At 47.3% G+C, this 16481-nt stretch overlaps 1 protein-coding gene across 1 annotated transcript in view; it reads right to left on the bottom strand.

The window, feature by feature from the left end:
- Positions 1-15578, bottom strand: part of ARHGAP25 (Rho GTPase activating protein 25) — a 30064-nt gene extending 14486 nt beyond the window's left edge. The window contains exons 1-2 of the mRNA XM_053401356.1: positions 15094-15578; positions 3113-3312 (exon numbers count right to left, since the gene is read on the bottom strand). Of these exons, the coding sequence (XP_053257331.1) occupies positions 3113-3312; positions 15094-15154 (261 nt within the window). The 5' untranslated portion in view covers positions 15155-15578. The remainder of the gene's footprint in view (positions 1-3112; positions 3313-15093) is intronic.
- Positions 15579-16481: the final 903 nt, after the last annotated feature.

Raw genomic sequence — 16481 nt, 5'->3', positions numbered from 1 at the left:
CTATATTGGTGGGGGCAGAGCAGCCGAGCAGCTTCAAGCAGATGAGACTGCTGTTAAGGGAGAAAACCGAGGGCTCCCTTGGACAAAAAACATGGACACCAGCCAGAAATACCAGAGCAAAACAGAAGCCGGTAGGCTTGGTCTTTATTGAAGACTGTGGCAACAGGACTCCCACCTGCCACAAGGTGGAACAAGATGGAAGCCCTGAACAAAAGAGCCCCCAGACTTTTATTAGCTGCTAATCCCCATGTTACACCCCCCAAAACTACATCACTAATACATCATGGTTACATCATGAAAGGGGAGGTCTGGTGGCAGTAATCTGAGCATCCTGGGCCCTGCCCCATGGTTCTCCTTGCCCTCCACCAAACACCCATCAAGTGTAACAAAAGAGATATCTACATTTCCCTGTTTCCCAGCCAAGTTAATCACACCCTTTTGTCTTCATCTGGGTTTGTTATTTCTGGAATGGCTACCTGTCTGGCCCTCAGGTATCAGGATGCCAGGAATTATCACTCAGGCAGAGAGGCTGCTGAGTAGCTGAGCACACGTGTCATATGAATTTCTGAAGTTTTCCCAGTGAGCCAGTACATAGATGCATTGATCAGTGAATTCTTACATTTGGTATTGTGCAGCAGTGGCCCTTTGAATAGATAGGAAGAAACTGTGATGAAGTGTTTTGTGAGGATAAATCACAAAAGTCACAAAAGCAATTGTGCTGATTTTGGTAGTGGGCTGCATGTGCATGATATCTGCTGGAGGGGCAACCCCCTCCCCAACCTATACATAAATTCCCGCAACATTGCCAACTGTTTAACCAGCCCCTGCTCCGGCGCCTTTGATGGCAGTTCATCTCCACCACACCATGAATGCTTCTTCCTGCATGGCAAGGGGCTGGACTAGATTACTCTTAAGGGTCCCTTCCAGCTCTACAATTCTGTGATTCCAGGTGACTCTACCTACTGATCTCTGCGGATTTTGACCTGCTGCTCAAAGCACAGGATCCGGGCCCATGTTCCTCTATTTTAGCGGGTCTTGATTTGTTTGGGGCACATTGTTTATTATAAGTCAGTCGGCACCCCTAGTGAAGAGTTTCTTGAGCAGGGGCTGACAAGATCACTGCCAATGAGTGAGGGTCTTTAGAGGTAATTTGGTTTGGGGTGGAAGCAGGGATGTGCAAAGTCCGTTTTGGGGGCTTAATCCAGCCCGCCAGTCAATTTAATCCAGCCCCAGAGGCAGTTTAAAACCTCAACAACTTCAATCTTTAAAAAAGCTCAAAAACATCAATCCTAAAAAAAGGTCAACAACTTTGATTGGCCCTTTGGTTGGCCCCCATGGCCCTCCGCTTCATCAAATCTGGCCCCCTTTGAAAAAAGTTTGGACACCACTGGAAAGGCCTTATCCCCACCCCCAGCAGTGTGCAGAAAAGTAAGAATAAAAGAACTGTCTTGGTGAGCCAGTGCAAAGTGCATCATTCTAGCCCCACATTTTGTGGTCAGCCTACTGCTCCTGAGAAGCAGCGGCAGAGGCATAAAGGCAACAGTGACCTTCTCCCGCTCTATGTGCCCAGCATCTAAAACTCAGAGATAGACTTCTCTTGAAGATGGAGGTTCTATTCAGGAGCCCCTTGAAAAAACTTGTCCTTGGTGAATTTCATTCACGCCGTTAAACATTTGCCCAAGGCTAAAGCTTGTGAGAGCAAGCTCCCAATGGTAGAATCCACTTAAGGGGGCAGCTTATTATTTTGCAAACATTCTACAAACGTTTTCTAGCAAACTTTCTGGTGACAGCGTCACAAAATCTGGTTTCGTGAATCTTCATCTACATCATGAAAGAAGGAGAATTTATAGTCCACCAGTGTAATACCAGCTGCTCTGTGAAATGGGGAAGGAAGCTGGGTATATATTTAGCTTATGACGCCGGCAACTTCTTCAGCGCTTAAAACATGAAAATGCCACCAAGGCTGTGCACACATTGCCAGCTAGAAATGCAGCTGTGTCATCGTTCTTCTCAATTCAGACTGAAGCTGGTTTGGGGGAGGGGGGAATGTATCAAAATGCAGTTTTCCATAAGCAACAACAGGATAGATATGGGTTGTGGCCAACTACCAACGTCAGCAGTGGGAGGCCATTAGATGCAGAGGAAACCAAAAAGGCCTTATATTGGATAACATTACCAAAGAAGTTGAAAGCTCAGGATCTGGTTCACACTTTATGCAAGCTGCAGGATAGTGAGAGCTACATAAGCAAGGAGGAGCCTCCACAAGCCCTGCCCCAGCCCCTCCCCACAGCCAGGAGAAGGACCACCAGCTCCCCCCACCCTTTTGCCCACTTTCCCTGAATCTTAGTTTGTCATATTGTCCAGAGCAGGAATCATGGTTTTTAGGAAACACTGGTTGGTTTCAAAAGAAGGCTACATCAAACCATGGTTTCTGAAAGTGGCTTGCCCATCTCCCCTGCCCTCCCCACATCTGCACTGCAGGGGCAAAAAAAGAACCCTTTGGATTTTGCCCCTGCAAGATTCCTCCCCATACAAGCTAGCAAAGAGAAGCAGCTCCACTAGCTTGCAGGTGGGGAAGAGAACTTGCAGGAGTCAAGCCAGAATCACTTCTCCGGCTCGGATTTCAATCTGAGCCAGGGAAGAATTCGGGGGCTGCTCCATCTTACCTCTCTCTTCTGAGGTGTGACAATATAATCAGCCCTTTCCCCCCCAAGCTCACCTCACAAGAACTTCACTGACTTTGCTTCCGCAGCCTCTCCTGCCACCAGGGCCGGCCCACTCATGGGGCTCTGCGAGACAACTGCCTCAGGCGGCAGGCTCGGGACAGTAGTTAGGGGCAGTAGATCTGAGGGCTCCAAGGTCAATCCCTTCACCACCTCCTGTGCTTGTCGCCCACTGGCCCACCACCTGCTCCTCTCTAGCTTCCTTTTTTCTCCACCTTCAGAGCACCGGGGATTCCCCTGGTCATTTTCAGTCACCTCAGGTGGCTGTTGGGCCTCAGGTGGCAGAACATCCTGGGCCAGTTCTGCCTGAGACAGAGCTCTTTCCCCCTGGCCCATGGAGAGCCCAGACCACCAGGGCGATCCCTCTGGACCCTCTACCTGAACAGTACCTGGGGCTTGAGGTCCTCTTCATCCTTGTAGTAATACAGGTGCTGCCCTTTCAGGACAAAGTACCTCTGCTGCCAGTTCTTGACGATGGAGCGCTGCTTCTTCAGCCAGCCGGCCTTCAGGGGCCGCTCCAGAAGGTTGGGAGGATGGGACCAGCTCCCCGAGCCCTTCGGGTCGACGGCCATCATGCTCTGGGAGCGGACTGGGGAGAAGTGAGAGGCAGTGAGCTGGAGCAGGGAGAACACACACACACACACAAAGCAAAACCAGGGGGCGTTTCTGGCCCAGAAGTGGCTCAGGCCCGTCAGGGAGGAAAATCCACCATTGCACCGACGGAGCAAAGAGCAGAGGAGTGAGTCCAAGGAGCTATTGCTGGCGGATGGCGGTGCTCGCGGCAGCCCGTAGCTTTGAGAAAGGAAGCCACCGCAGCTATTTGTTCAAATGGACTTCCTTTTTCCTGCGTGGGCGTTCGTCTTCACAAATGCAGGCAAGCAACCGAAAGAAGCTGCCAACCAGGACATCAGATTTTCTTATTAAATGCGGCTGTTCAGGAATGAGGGGGACCTGCCGGGGGCCTTCCTTGGCAGCCACCGAGAAAAATCAGGATAGGACATTTGTGTCCCGTGCCAGGAACGCCACACTGGACAAAAGATTCTTGCATTGTAAGGGTTGGACCAGATGACTCTCCAACTGCATGATTCTAAACCTAATCAGATGTTCAGAAAGTTGATGGGAGTTTTAACCTGTTTTTAGTCTGCTGTTATTTTAACTTTTGAATGTTTAAAATTATTGTTGTTGATTCTTCTTATTGATAATTTGATTCTTTTATCTTTGGGGGTGTTAGAGGAGGAGGAATGTTCCCTCTGGGGGAGTTTGCACACTTTTGACCCCCAGCTCTCACCTGTGACTCCTAAAAGCTGTCAGCGTGGGACAGTGGCCACACCCCAGGAAACAGCTCTCACTGGCCCACTAAACCAGGTGAGGGTAGCCAGTCGGCCTCAAACCCTCAGTGAGTTTGGGACGTCCCCCTCCTGTGCAGCAGATTGAGGGGATGAGACCAAGAGTGGGTCCAATGGTCAGAAAGGTGGTTTCTGCATGCTCTGTAGGAGGGAAATGAGGGACAGATGGGGCTCGTCCCCTGGGAAGGAAGCCCTTTAGGAGAAGGAAAACTCTGGTCCTAAACCTCCACTGCTTTGCAGGATATCTTCAAGAGAAGAAAAGGCCAAGGAGTAAACCCTATACAAATCTGGAGTGGAGTCCTGAAATATACTTGGATTCGAGAGTGGATTTCATGCTCTTTATTCAGCTCATAGTGGTGAGGAGGAATGGAAGTTCCCCCAGAATGTCTGCTTTATATACATTATTTACACAATGGGCCCCACGTGATTGGCTAATTCCGGGATTCTCCTGTAGGCCAATCAGGTTGCGGATTCACTTCAACCTGGAGCTGGATTGGGTGGCTCCTGCGGACCAATCAGACTGCTGCATTTTGGATCCTCTTGTTCTAGGACCAATCAGACTGCTGCATTCTGGATCCTATTGTTCTAGGACCAATCAGACTGCTGCATTCTGAATCCTATTGTTCTAGGACCAATCAGACTGCTGCATTTTGGATCCTCTTGTTCTAGGACCAATCAGACTGCTGCATTTTGGATCCTCTTGTTCTAGGACCAATCAGACTGCTGCATTTTGGATCCTCTTGTTCTAGGACCAATCAGACTGCTGCATTTTGGATCCTATTCAACTCAGTACATAACGAGTCCCTAAGGCGATCGGATGGTGCCTTGTACGCCTCCTTCCAGCAACTCCTGTTGGTGCTAAATGTATTGCTCTGCTTTCCTTTGGACCACATCAGTGAGGCTGAGAGTGGGGTCTTGGCATCTGGGCAGACCAGGATGGCTTGTGCCCCAGGGAGGTCACTTGGGTGCTGCTAACACAGCAGTTTGGTTTCATCCCTGGAGGTGCACTCCATTGTCTCTCAAGACAGACAGATGCTGACAACACACAACCTGAGCATAAGACTGAAGGGCTCACAGCATTCACACCCCAGATCTTTCTTCTCCATTAGTTGCAGCTTTGGATTCAGCACAGAACTAGCAGGTCTCTGTTTCTCTAGCTGCCAGCCATCTTCCAGCTCAGCTCATCCACCGTCTCGCTGGCTGTTGTTCTCCTTCCTAGCAGCTACGGGTGCTTGTGGAGGGAAGATCCATTCATTTGTCTGCAGGGCCCAATCACTTGGTTGTTGTTGTTTAGTCGTTTAGTCGTGTCCGACTCTTCGTGACCCCATGGACCAGAGCACACCAGGCACTCCTGTCCTCCACTACCTCCCACAGTTCGGTCAAACTCAGGCTGGTAACCTCGAAAAACACTATCCAACCATCTTTTCCTCTGTCGTCCCCTTCTCCTTGTGCCCTCCATCTTTCCCAGCATCAGTGTCTTCTCCAGGGAGTCTTCTCTTCTCATGAGGTGGCCAAAGTACTGGAGCCTCAGCTTCAGGATCTGTCCTTCCAGTGAGCACTCAGGGCTGATTTCCTTAAGAATGGATGCGTTTGATCTTCTTGCAGTCCATGGGACTCTCAAGAGTCTTCTCCAGCACCATAATTCAAAAGCATCAATTCTTCGGCGATCAGCCTTCTTTATGGTCCAGCTCTCACTTCCATACATCACTACTGGGAAAACCATAGCTTTAACTATACGGACCTTTGTTGTCAAGGTGACGTCTCTACTTCTCAAGATGCTATCTAGGCCTGTCATTGCCCTTCTCCCAAGAAGCAGGCGTCTTTTAATTTTGTGGCTGCTGTCACCATCTGCAGTGATCATGGAGCCCAAGAAAGTAAAATCTCTCACTGCCTCCATTTCTTCCCCTTCTATTTGCCAGAAGGTGATGGGACCAGTGGCCATGATCTTCGTTTTTTTGATGTTGAGCTTCAGACCATATTTTGCGCTCTCCTCTTTCACCCTCATTAAAAGGTTCTTTAATTCCTCCTCACTTTCTGCCATCAAGGTTGTAGCGTCACTTGGTTGTAGCGTCCAACAAAGCAGTTTAACTTAATCCCCGGAGGTGCACTCCATTGTCTCTTGAGACAGACGGATGCCAACAACTTTTTAAAGCCATCTTGGCTGGTGGCCATGACAGCCTCCTATGGGAAATGGGGTGGAGTGGGGACCTTTCTCTATCCACTTTCTCCATGCCATACAGTTTTTTATATTTCTGTTGTGTTATCTGGATCTCCACCCAGGCAGTGCCAGATTTACATAGAAGCTAAACAAGCTATAGCTTAGCGCCCCACTCTCTTGGGGGGGCCCCAAAAAAATTAAAGGGAAAAAAACACAATGTACATTTCCAAAATATAAGATAAAAAACAAATAAAATTGCTTTAGGTACCTATTAGGTCCATAAATTACATAATAATAATAATAATAATAATAATAATAATAATAAATTTTATTTATACCCTGCCCTCCCCAGCCAAGACCTGGCTCAGGGTGGCTAACACCAGGTATAAAAACAATTACTGTATTTTTTGCTCTATAAGACGCACTTAGTTTTTGGAGGAGGAAAACAAGGAAAAAAATATTCTGAATCTCAGAAGCCAGAACAGCAAGAGGGATTGCTGCGCAGCCTGCATTCGCTCCATAAGAAGCACACACATTTCCCCTTACTTTTTAGGAGGGAAAAAGTGAGTCTTATAGAGCAAAAAATACAGTAAATAGAATACAACTTAAAAACAAGAATAAAATACAACATTAAGACGCAGCCTCATTTCAGAAGAAACTCAAATCAAAAACTTTTGGGGGATGAAAATGTCAAACAGCATATATTCAACACAAACAACAGTGACAATTTGTTGTTGACAAAGGACAGCTGGACATATAAAGGGCCTCATTACCTTCAGGAGCTTAGGGCCTCATCAGACCTAAATCTGGCCCCGCATTCAGGCCATTCATTCCTCAAGTTTGCTGCCCCAAATCCCTTAGCAGGAGATGCTGTTGAAGCCAAGGCAACAACAGCAACAGCCCTATCAGGCTAAGGCTCCTCCCCAAAGTGTCAAGGGCTAAATTAGGCCATTCAAATATTTGCTTCAGCAGAAACACAGCAGCCATGCAATAAGGTGCAAAGTGGAAATGAAACTGATTTGAGTGTGACTCTGAAGCTCCTGAGAGGTGAGCCAGAAACTAGGCAGACTCAACTGCCCAGGTCATGTGGGCTCTTGCTCACGTTCAGTACTTGCAATACGGGGCCTGACCTGCTCTACAGGGCTGTTGTCACCAGGTAATGCATAAAACTCTCTCCAGCTCTGTAAAGGTTAAGTATCATTATTAGCTAATGAGCTCCCTCTGCTGGAGGCTTGTGGATCAGGTTGTGGGTAAGATGTGAATTCAACGCAGTGCAAACGCATCTTTACACAGGTGTTCTGTTCCAACAAGGGTTCTGTGTATACATGGAAAGTGTGTACAGTGGTACTTCGGGTTACAGATGCTTCAGGTTACAGACTCCGCTAACCCAGAAATAGTAGAATCATAGAATCATAGAAACATAGAGTTGGAAGAGACCACAAGGGCCATCGAGTCCAACCCCCTGCCAAGCAGGAAACACCATCAGAGCACTCCTGACATATGGTTGTCAAGCCTCTGCTTCAAGACTCCACCACACTCCTTGGCAGCAAATTCCACTGTCGAACAGCTCTTACTGTCAGGAAGTTCTTCCTAATGTTTAGGTGGAATCTTCTTTCTTGTAGTTTGGATCCATTGCTCCTCAATACCTCAGGTTAAGAACTTTGCTTCAGGGTGAGAACAGAAATCGCGTGGCGGCAGCAGGAGGCCCTATTAGCTAAAGTGGTGCTTCAGGTTAAGAACAGTTTCAGGTTAAGAATGGGCCTCCGGAACAAATTAAGTTCTTAACCCGAGGTACCACTGTATACCTAAACCCTTGGAGCTGCCCCTGTGGTGAGGCGGGTGCAAGAATGAGAGAGAATCTCCTTGCCTTCTAAAGTCCGAGTGTTGAACAGGCCTTGCCCAGCAAGCAAGGCAGAGAATTCAAAAGCTCCTTTCTTGTTAAGTCGTGGGTGAACATATCAGACGACACAGCGATTCTTCAAACAGCTCTTGTTTATTCACAGGCCAGAACAGAACTGAACTGAACTGAAGGGTTCAGTCAGCCTGCTTATATAGAGCTCCAGTACAACGTAACTGTAACAACTTTCTAAAACTATCCAATCACTGAACATCACTTTCGATCCCTTATTTGCATAACTATCTACAGTATCCCCCTGCTGGCCCAGGGTAAGAACTTCAGTACCTAACATTTCTCACCAGAAAACCCAAGCAAATTCATGGAGGAGAGGGCTATCAAGGGCTCCAAGCCACAAAGGCCATGTTCTTCCTTCACAGTTCAAGGCAGCCAAGCTTCTGAATACCAGTTGCTGGAAACAGTGGCAGAGGAAGCCTCTTGGGCACCTGGGGTGGCGCGCCCAGGGGTGGGGAGAACCACCCATAGGGGCAGGGTACACAGCACCCATAGGAACAGGATGCACGGCGCCCTTAGGGAGGGGTGGGATGGGGTGCGCGGTGCCCATAGGGACAGGACAGGGCGTGGGGCGTGGCATGGTGCCCTTAGGGATGAGGCATGCCCCGGGGGTCAGGGCCTCAGCCGCACTATAGCTGGGGGAGGGGGGAAGCAGCAGGCGGACATCATGGAGCCTGTGGGCTCCCGATACATGTGGCTCCGGCACGCTGCAGGCCCCACGGTGAGTGCCGCCCACCATTTTGTCACCCCCTCAGTGGGGACACCCAGCGCAGACCGTCCCCATCGCACCCCTTGCTACGCCCCTGAGTGTAAACCACAGGAGGGGAGAAGGCTGTTGTGCTCAAATTCTGCTTGCGGGTTTCCCCATTTGGGGCATCTGGTTGCGCACCATGAGAACCGGATGTTGGACTAGATGGGCCATTGGCCTGATGCTTCAGGCAATAAATAATAATAATAATAATAATAATAATAATAATAATAATAATAATAATAATAATTTATTATTTATACCCCGCCCATCTGGCTGAGTTTCCCCAGCCACTCTGGGCGGCTCCCAATCGAGTGTTAAAAACAATACAGCATTAAATATTAAAAACTTCCCTAAAGAGGGCTGCCTTCAGATGTCTTTTAAAGATAAGATAGCTGCTTATTTCCTTCACATCTGAAGGGAGGGCGCCACTACCAAGAAGGCCCTCTGCCTGGTTCCCTGTAAGCTCACTGATGTTCTTGGGGATGTTGTTGACTCTTTTCTTTTCTTAAAAAAAAAACATTTTTCTGTGCTGGGAGCTGCCCAGAGTGCCTGGGGAAACCCAGCCAGATGGGCGGGGTATAGATGATGAAATGATGGTGATGTTGATTTGAACTACAACTCCCATCAGCCCCAGCCAGCTCAACTTTAGGATGCTGGATCTGAAGAGAGTCGTAGTCCCAAGCTTTTTGAAGAGTATGCAGTTGGGGGAGGCTGCCTGGAAGCGCCACGGATCAGACTTCATATGGGGCAGCTTCCGATGTCCAGAAATGGCATCTGAGCTGCAAGTGAAGTTTCCAAACAGTCCAAATGCTTGTTGAGTCATTGATCAACCACACACACAACTGTGATAACGGAGGCAGGAGAGGGAAAGTGAGACGCAGGCACCTTTGGCCTGCTTTGACTCATTTGCACTCTGTGTTTCTTTTACAGATAGGTAGCCGTGTTGGTCTGCCATAGTCAAAACAAAACAAATTTTTTTTTCCTTCCAGTAGCACTTTAAAGACCAACTAAGTTAGTTCTTGGTATGAGCTTTCGTGTGCATGCACACTTCTTCAGATACACTGAAACAGAAGTTGCCAGATCCTTCTATATAGTGAGAAGGTGGGGAGGGGTATTACTCAGAAGGGTGGTGGGAATGGCTGATTGGCAGATAGCTGTGATGAGCCTGTTGACGACTCTTAACGACTGCAATAGGTCTTACAGGAAAAAGCAAGGGGTGAGAAGGTGAAGAATGGCTTTGTCATGTATAATGAGATAAGAATCCAATGTCTTTGTTCAGACCAGGTCTCTCCATGGTTTTAAGTTTGGTAATGAGTTGCAATTCAGCAGCTTCTCTTTCCAGTCTATTTCTGAAATTCCTTTGTAGTAAAACAGCTACTTTGAGATCTTGTATAGAATGTCCTGGGAGATTGAAGTGTTCTCAAGGAAGGAACTAACTTAGTTGGTCTTTAAGGTGCTACTGGAAGGAAAAAATTTTTTTTTGTGTGTTTCTTTTGTAAGCTCATTTTTTGTCTTATCAAGTAAGATGGAATTAACGTATTGTCTCCTTCCTCTGATCCTCGGCATTTGAAGTTCATTGCCTTTGTCATGATCAGCCTTTTGGCTGAAAAAGCTGCAGGAAGAACAGACGACGAGAGGATGAGCCGCCCAGCTTTTGTGAAGCTTCGTTGCTCTGTCTCACAAAGCCCCAATCGAGGCAAGACATCAGAGATCCATAATCGGGTCTCCCACTATTTCCTTTCAAGAAAAGAAACCTTCCGGAGAAGAACCATTTTCTGATCTAAACCTCCCAGAGGTTTGAAGCTGTTTCCTCTGCTGGAGAAAACACTCTTTATTTCCCAGAAGCACAAACGACTGCAAGGGGGTGTGTGGAAAATATTGCAGCAAAAAGGGCTGTTGTTGTTTTCAAGAACGTAAGGAAAGCCTGCTGGATCAGGCCAACGGCCCATTTAATCCAGCATCTTGTTTTCACAGTGGCCTGTTGCAAACCCAAAAGCAGGATTCAAGCGCAAGGGCAACTCTCCTCTCCTGTGAGGTTCAGAGCAACTGGTATTCAAAAGCCTCTGACTGTAAAGGCAGAGCAGAGCCATCAATAGACTTCCCCTCCAGGAATTCATCTTTTAAAGCCATTTAGGTTGGTCCTATGGGAGCAAGTTCTATAGTTGAGCTATCAAGGGCTTTCTTGAATCTTCCAGCATTCCAAGTAATTTCTATGGTGGTGCAGATTGCAGCTATAACAAAGGCGGCATTTTTTCCTCTCCGCCAAGCTAAGCAGTTGGCTCCTTACCTCTCTCACCCTGACCTAGCCACTGTGATCCATGCGACGGTCACCTCCAGACTGGATTATTGTAACTCGCTCTAGGTGGAGCTGCCCTTGAGACTGACCCAGAAACTCCAGCGGGTGCAGAATGCGGCGGCGAAACTCCTTACAGGGTCCTCACCATGTGATCATATTCACCCAGTGCTATACCAGTTGCACTGGCTCCCGGTGGAGTACAGGATCAGGTTCAAGGTGCTGGTTTTAACCTTTAAAGTCCTATATGGCCTAGGACCCTTGTACCTATGGGACCGCCTCTCCTGGTATGTCCCATGGAGGACCTTACGGTCTTCAAATATAAAACATCTTGGAGGTCCCAGGCCACAGGGAGGTTAGGCTGGCTTCAACCAGAGCCAGGGCTTTTTCGGCTGTGGCCCCGATCTGGTGGAACGCTCTGTCACAAGAGACTAGGGCCCTGTGGGACTTGACATCTTTCTGCAGGGCCTGCAAGACAGAGCTGCTCCACCAGGCCTTTGGCCAAGGCACAGTCTGACCCCCTCCTTTGGCAATCCTCATAGAACTCTAGCCCAATGGTCGCCATTAATTTGATTCTGAATTGATTTTAGAATGCATTTCAATTAATTGACTGTGATTTTATGTAAACTGTGCTATTTTTACTGTTGTTAGCCGCTCTGAGCCCGGCTTTGGCTGGGGAGGGCGGGATATAAATAAAATATTATTATTATTATTATTATTATTATTATTATTATTATTATTATTATTTTATAAGTCAGAGCTTTCAAAATATAAAATAAAAACAAAGTATCCGAAATTTATAGGATATAACAAAAACTAATCTGTATAAAACTGTGCCACTCAAATGTCAGTAACTGTGCCTCTCTGAAGTCTGCACTCTAGCACAGGGGTAGGCAATGTGTGGCCCTTGGGCCGATGTGGCCCACGAAGACCATTTTACCATTTTTACCATCCTTTTTTTCTTCTTTTTTCAAATTCAAAATCCATATTTGTTTTCCAACATAAGTCTATTACATAGATTACCTAAATTAAAATATACACCATTACTCTAGGCTTCCCTTTGCTATATGTAAATACATCGCAGTTAAGAAATTTATTTTATAAATAATATTATAGATTCCCACATGCCCCCCACTCCCCTTCACCCATGTGTGATCTCAATATTTTATTTCTTCTATCTTATTGTGTTGTTATAATTTAATAATTATTCAGTTATTTCTATTGTTATTTTCTTGCTTACCCCTGCACGTTTTATACATTATCTATTAATATTTCAATTCTGGAACAATATTTTTTCATGTATTCCTTCACTCCATCCCACTTTTTGATTATTCTCTGATTTGAGCGACCTCTAATAATTGCTGTCAATTTTGCCATTTCTACAAATTTGCAGAGTTTGTTTTGCCATCCTAATACAGTGGTTCTTTGTGCAGCAGGAAATCTCAACCTGTGGGCTGCCTTCTAGACTGCTTTGATACCCCCCCAGCCCCCCAAGAACTGATAGTGAAAACAATGGAGGAATGAATGCAAATAGGCTTGCAACAGATGCTTAGATACAAGCCGGATAACTTGCAGATATAAGAGCAAGTTCATAGAGTTGCAAAATGTGCACCTCATATTTCAGCTTGAGAGGAAACTGCAGGTAACCTGCACATGTCTTGATGGCATTTTCTGCACACTGAAAATAACGGCTCAGGCACGAAATGTCGGCTGCATGCCATTTCCGGGTGCTTCCTGTCGCAGGCTCTCAAAACACAAGCAGGAAGAAGCAGCGCTTCATGTTTTCAAGGTGCCCAGCAAAAAACCTTAGTGCTGGAAACATCTGCTATTTTGTGAAACCTTTTCTCAGTTTATTTCGTGATGACCTTCTCCGCGTCAAGAGAAGCAGAGAGAACGTGCTAAATGGCACGACGGTTGGTGCCATTACTCAGAATAAAGTGCCCCTGGATTTAGCACAGCTGACGTGGGTTTATTGATTGCAGCGTTAGGAGGAGGAGCCGGACTTACTCGTTTTGCACACCCTGCTCCTATAGCATCACCCTTCGTGCATCTCCTGTGCTTTGGGGGACACACTTCAAGTAACAAAGGGTTTGGTCACATTTAGAAACTTATACAGAATGGCAGAAAAAGGTTTGGCAGCACTAATGCAGAAGAATGTTTTGCTCCACAGTGTGCCCACCCCCAAAAAGAAACAGTTTGTGCAAAGCAGGTAGGAAAGGTAAGACTCACTCTCAGGGTGCCAACTTGAATAAAATATTGGGGGCAGGTAAGCCCCACCCCGGAAGTGAGAGCTGGACCATAAAGAAGGCTGATCGCCAAAGAATTGATGCTTTTGAATTATGGTGCTGGAGGAGACTCTTGAGAGGCCCATGGACTGCAAGAAGATCAAACCTCTCCATTCTGAAGGAAATCAGCCCTGAGTGCCCACTGGAAAGACAGATCGTGAAGCTGAGGCTCCAATACTTTGGCCACCTCATGAGAAGAGAAGACTCCCTGGAAAAGACCCTGATACTGGGAAAGATGGAGGGCACAAGGAGAAGGGGACGACAGAGGACGAGATGGTTGGATAGTGTCCTCAAAGCTACCAGCATGAGTTTGACCAAACTGCGGGAGGCAGTGGAAGACAGGAGGGCTTGGCGTGCTCTGGTCCATGGGGTCACGAAGAGTCGGACACAACTAAACGACTAAACAACAACAACAACAACAAAGCCCCACCCCACATAATCAATCACATGACATGGTGCACACACACCATTTTAATGGCAATGCCCATCAACTTGTGTGGACAGCCCCCTAAAATATTTTATTGGGGGGACAAAAGCTCCCTTGGCCCCGAGGAGTTGGCACCTTCTTCCACCTTGGAAAGAGCACAGGACACAGGTAGACCAGCCCCAAATATGGCCTGCCGCCGCCATGGCTACAGGCAGTTGCAGCAGGTCTTGCTTTTCAACTCACAGAAGCAGCAGATCTGAGAGTGTCAGGCGCTGAGGACAGATGGGACATGGGGCGGCTGCTTTCACAGGATTATGAGGACCTAGAGCCCCACCTGTGTGAGAGAGAGACCAGGGAGAAGCAAGAGAGAAAAGTATGTCCTTTAGGACGTTTCTGCTGCAAGATCTTCTCCCTTCCCTCAGGGGATACCAGCAGACATGCAAATATTTTTCTCTTGCAGAACTGCTGTGGTTAATCCTTCTGCCCGGGGTCCCTATATTCACAGAGGCCCTGGGGACAAACATTTGCTCCCTCTGTTCAGAAGCTGTGAGGTGGCCAGAAAGACAGGTGCAACTGAGGAATAATGACATGATGTAGTTGAGCATGGAGTGGCAAAGTTTGGGGGGAAGACCTCAAAGAGGAGGACAGAACTTCAGAGCACAGAAACTTCATCCCCTCAAGTGATCACCGCCTGCTCATTTGCAGAATCAAAAGGGTGAAAAATCCAGCTTCCTCCTTTTTATATATAAAAAAAGAACTAAAATCTGAAACGCTGACACTGCATCAGATCATAAGATGCGTAGAGAAGAAAAGCAACATGTCTGAGATAAGGAGGTAAGCTAATCTGGAAATCTTTTTGTAGACGTGGCCCCTGGGCCCAAAATGGCCTGGGGGAAATGCTGTGCAGAGGTTTGTAGACAGCAGGAAGCCTGCCTCTGGCTAAAAGGGGGAGCTTCACTTCCAAGTTCTCACGAAACCCAAGCAGCCCTTGATACACGCAAGAGATTAAGGAAACAAGAGCAGTAAGAGCGTTGGGCAAGGGCCAGAGAAATCTGGGTTCAAATCCCCATTCAGCCAGGAAGCTCATTGGGTGACCTTGGGCCAGTCATTCTGTCTCAGCCTGGCCTCCCTCGCAAGGTCGTTGAGAGGACAAAATGAGGGAGGACCATCTAGAAATGTAGTCAAGAAAAAACAGCCCTACCTATTTTAGACATGTCCATCTTCAGGTTGAGATCCCAATTCCGTGGCAGCTTCAGAGACATCCCAATTCCAGCGGCGGGAAGGTTTGCCCAACTGTGTCTGAACTGCGGGTCTGAATTTCCTCCACAGATTGTGTGTGCGTGCTATATATATATTTAATTTCCTTCTGGGCTTACTTGAAAGAAGAAAAAGTCTCGGTTGACGCTGGTTTGCCAACAACTTCCTGTGATCTTCTGTGAGAAACCCAAAGGACTTCTCTTTTTTTATTTTCCAGTTCAGTCTCTTCAATTTCCAGGTGCAATGCAAATATCAGTTTATTTCCAACCTGCACCCCCCCATCCCTCCAAGGACTTTGGAGAGCACCTGAGCTCCATTTAGCTCCCTACTAACGTGCAAACGTGGAGTAAGACCGGCACATGCACACACCCTGAAACAGTTTGCAGGCTTGGTTCATGGAGCTGCATGGGCGCTGCTGTGTTAGTGCATTTGAGGAAGTGGGGGCTGCAGCTTGTACATCACTCATGCGCTGGGGGGTGGGAAGTGTCAGATTTACGTATAAGCTAAACAAGCTATAGCTTAGGGCCCCCTCTCTCTTGAGGGCCCCCAAAAAATTTAAAGGAAAAAAAACCTGGATGTACAGTTCCAATATATAAGATAAAAAACAAATAAAACCTACATACAGCGTTTTGTGTTGTGTAGGCTCCTATGAGGGGACGCGGGTGGCGCTGTGGTCTAAACCACAGAGCCTAGGGCTTGCTGATCAGAAGGTTGGCGGTTTGAATCCCTGCGATGGGGTGAGCTCCCATTGCTCAGTCCCAGCTCCTGCCAACCTAGCAATTCAAAAGCACGCCAAAAAGTACAAGTAGATAAATAGGTACCGCTCCGGCAGGAAGGTAAACAGCATTTCCATGCGCTGCTCTGGTTTCGCCAGAAGCGGCTTAGTTATGCTGGCCACATGACCCGGAAAAACTGTCTGCGGACAAACGCCAGCTCCCTCTGCCTATAAACAAATGAGTGCCACAACCCCAGAGTTGTCCGCGACTGGACTTAACTGTCAGGGGTCCTTTACCTTTAGGCTCCTATGATGTAAGTAATGGGCCCCGCCTGCTAGCGTGCTCCCTAAAATATCACTGGTTTGCTCATTTCTATATATAGGGTACCTACATTCTGCATGTACAAATGGCTTTAGATACCTATTAGGTCCATAAATTACTATATAGCATATATTCAACACAAAAAACAGTGGCAATTTGTTGTTGACAAAGGACAGCGAGACATATAAAGGACCCCATTACCTTCAGTAACTTAGGGCCTCATCAAACCTATATTTGGCCCTGGGGGGGGGGAGATTACAACCAGAAAGTATTAAGGGTTTTGTGCGTGCAACTC

This window comes from Podarcis raffonei, chromosome 8 (assembly GCF_027172205.1).
Source record: "Podarcis raffonei isolate rPodRaf1 chromosome 8, rPodRaf1.pri, whole genome shotgun sequence".
NCBI lineage: Eukaryota > Metazoa > Chordata > Lepidosauria > Squamata > Lacertidae > Podarcis > Podarcis raffonei.
This window is presented reverse-complemented; position numbering and strand designations above follow the sequence as displayed.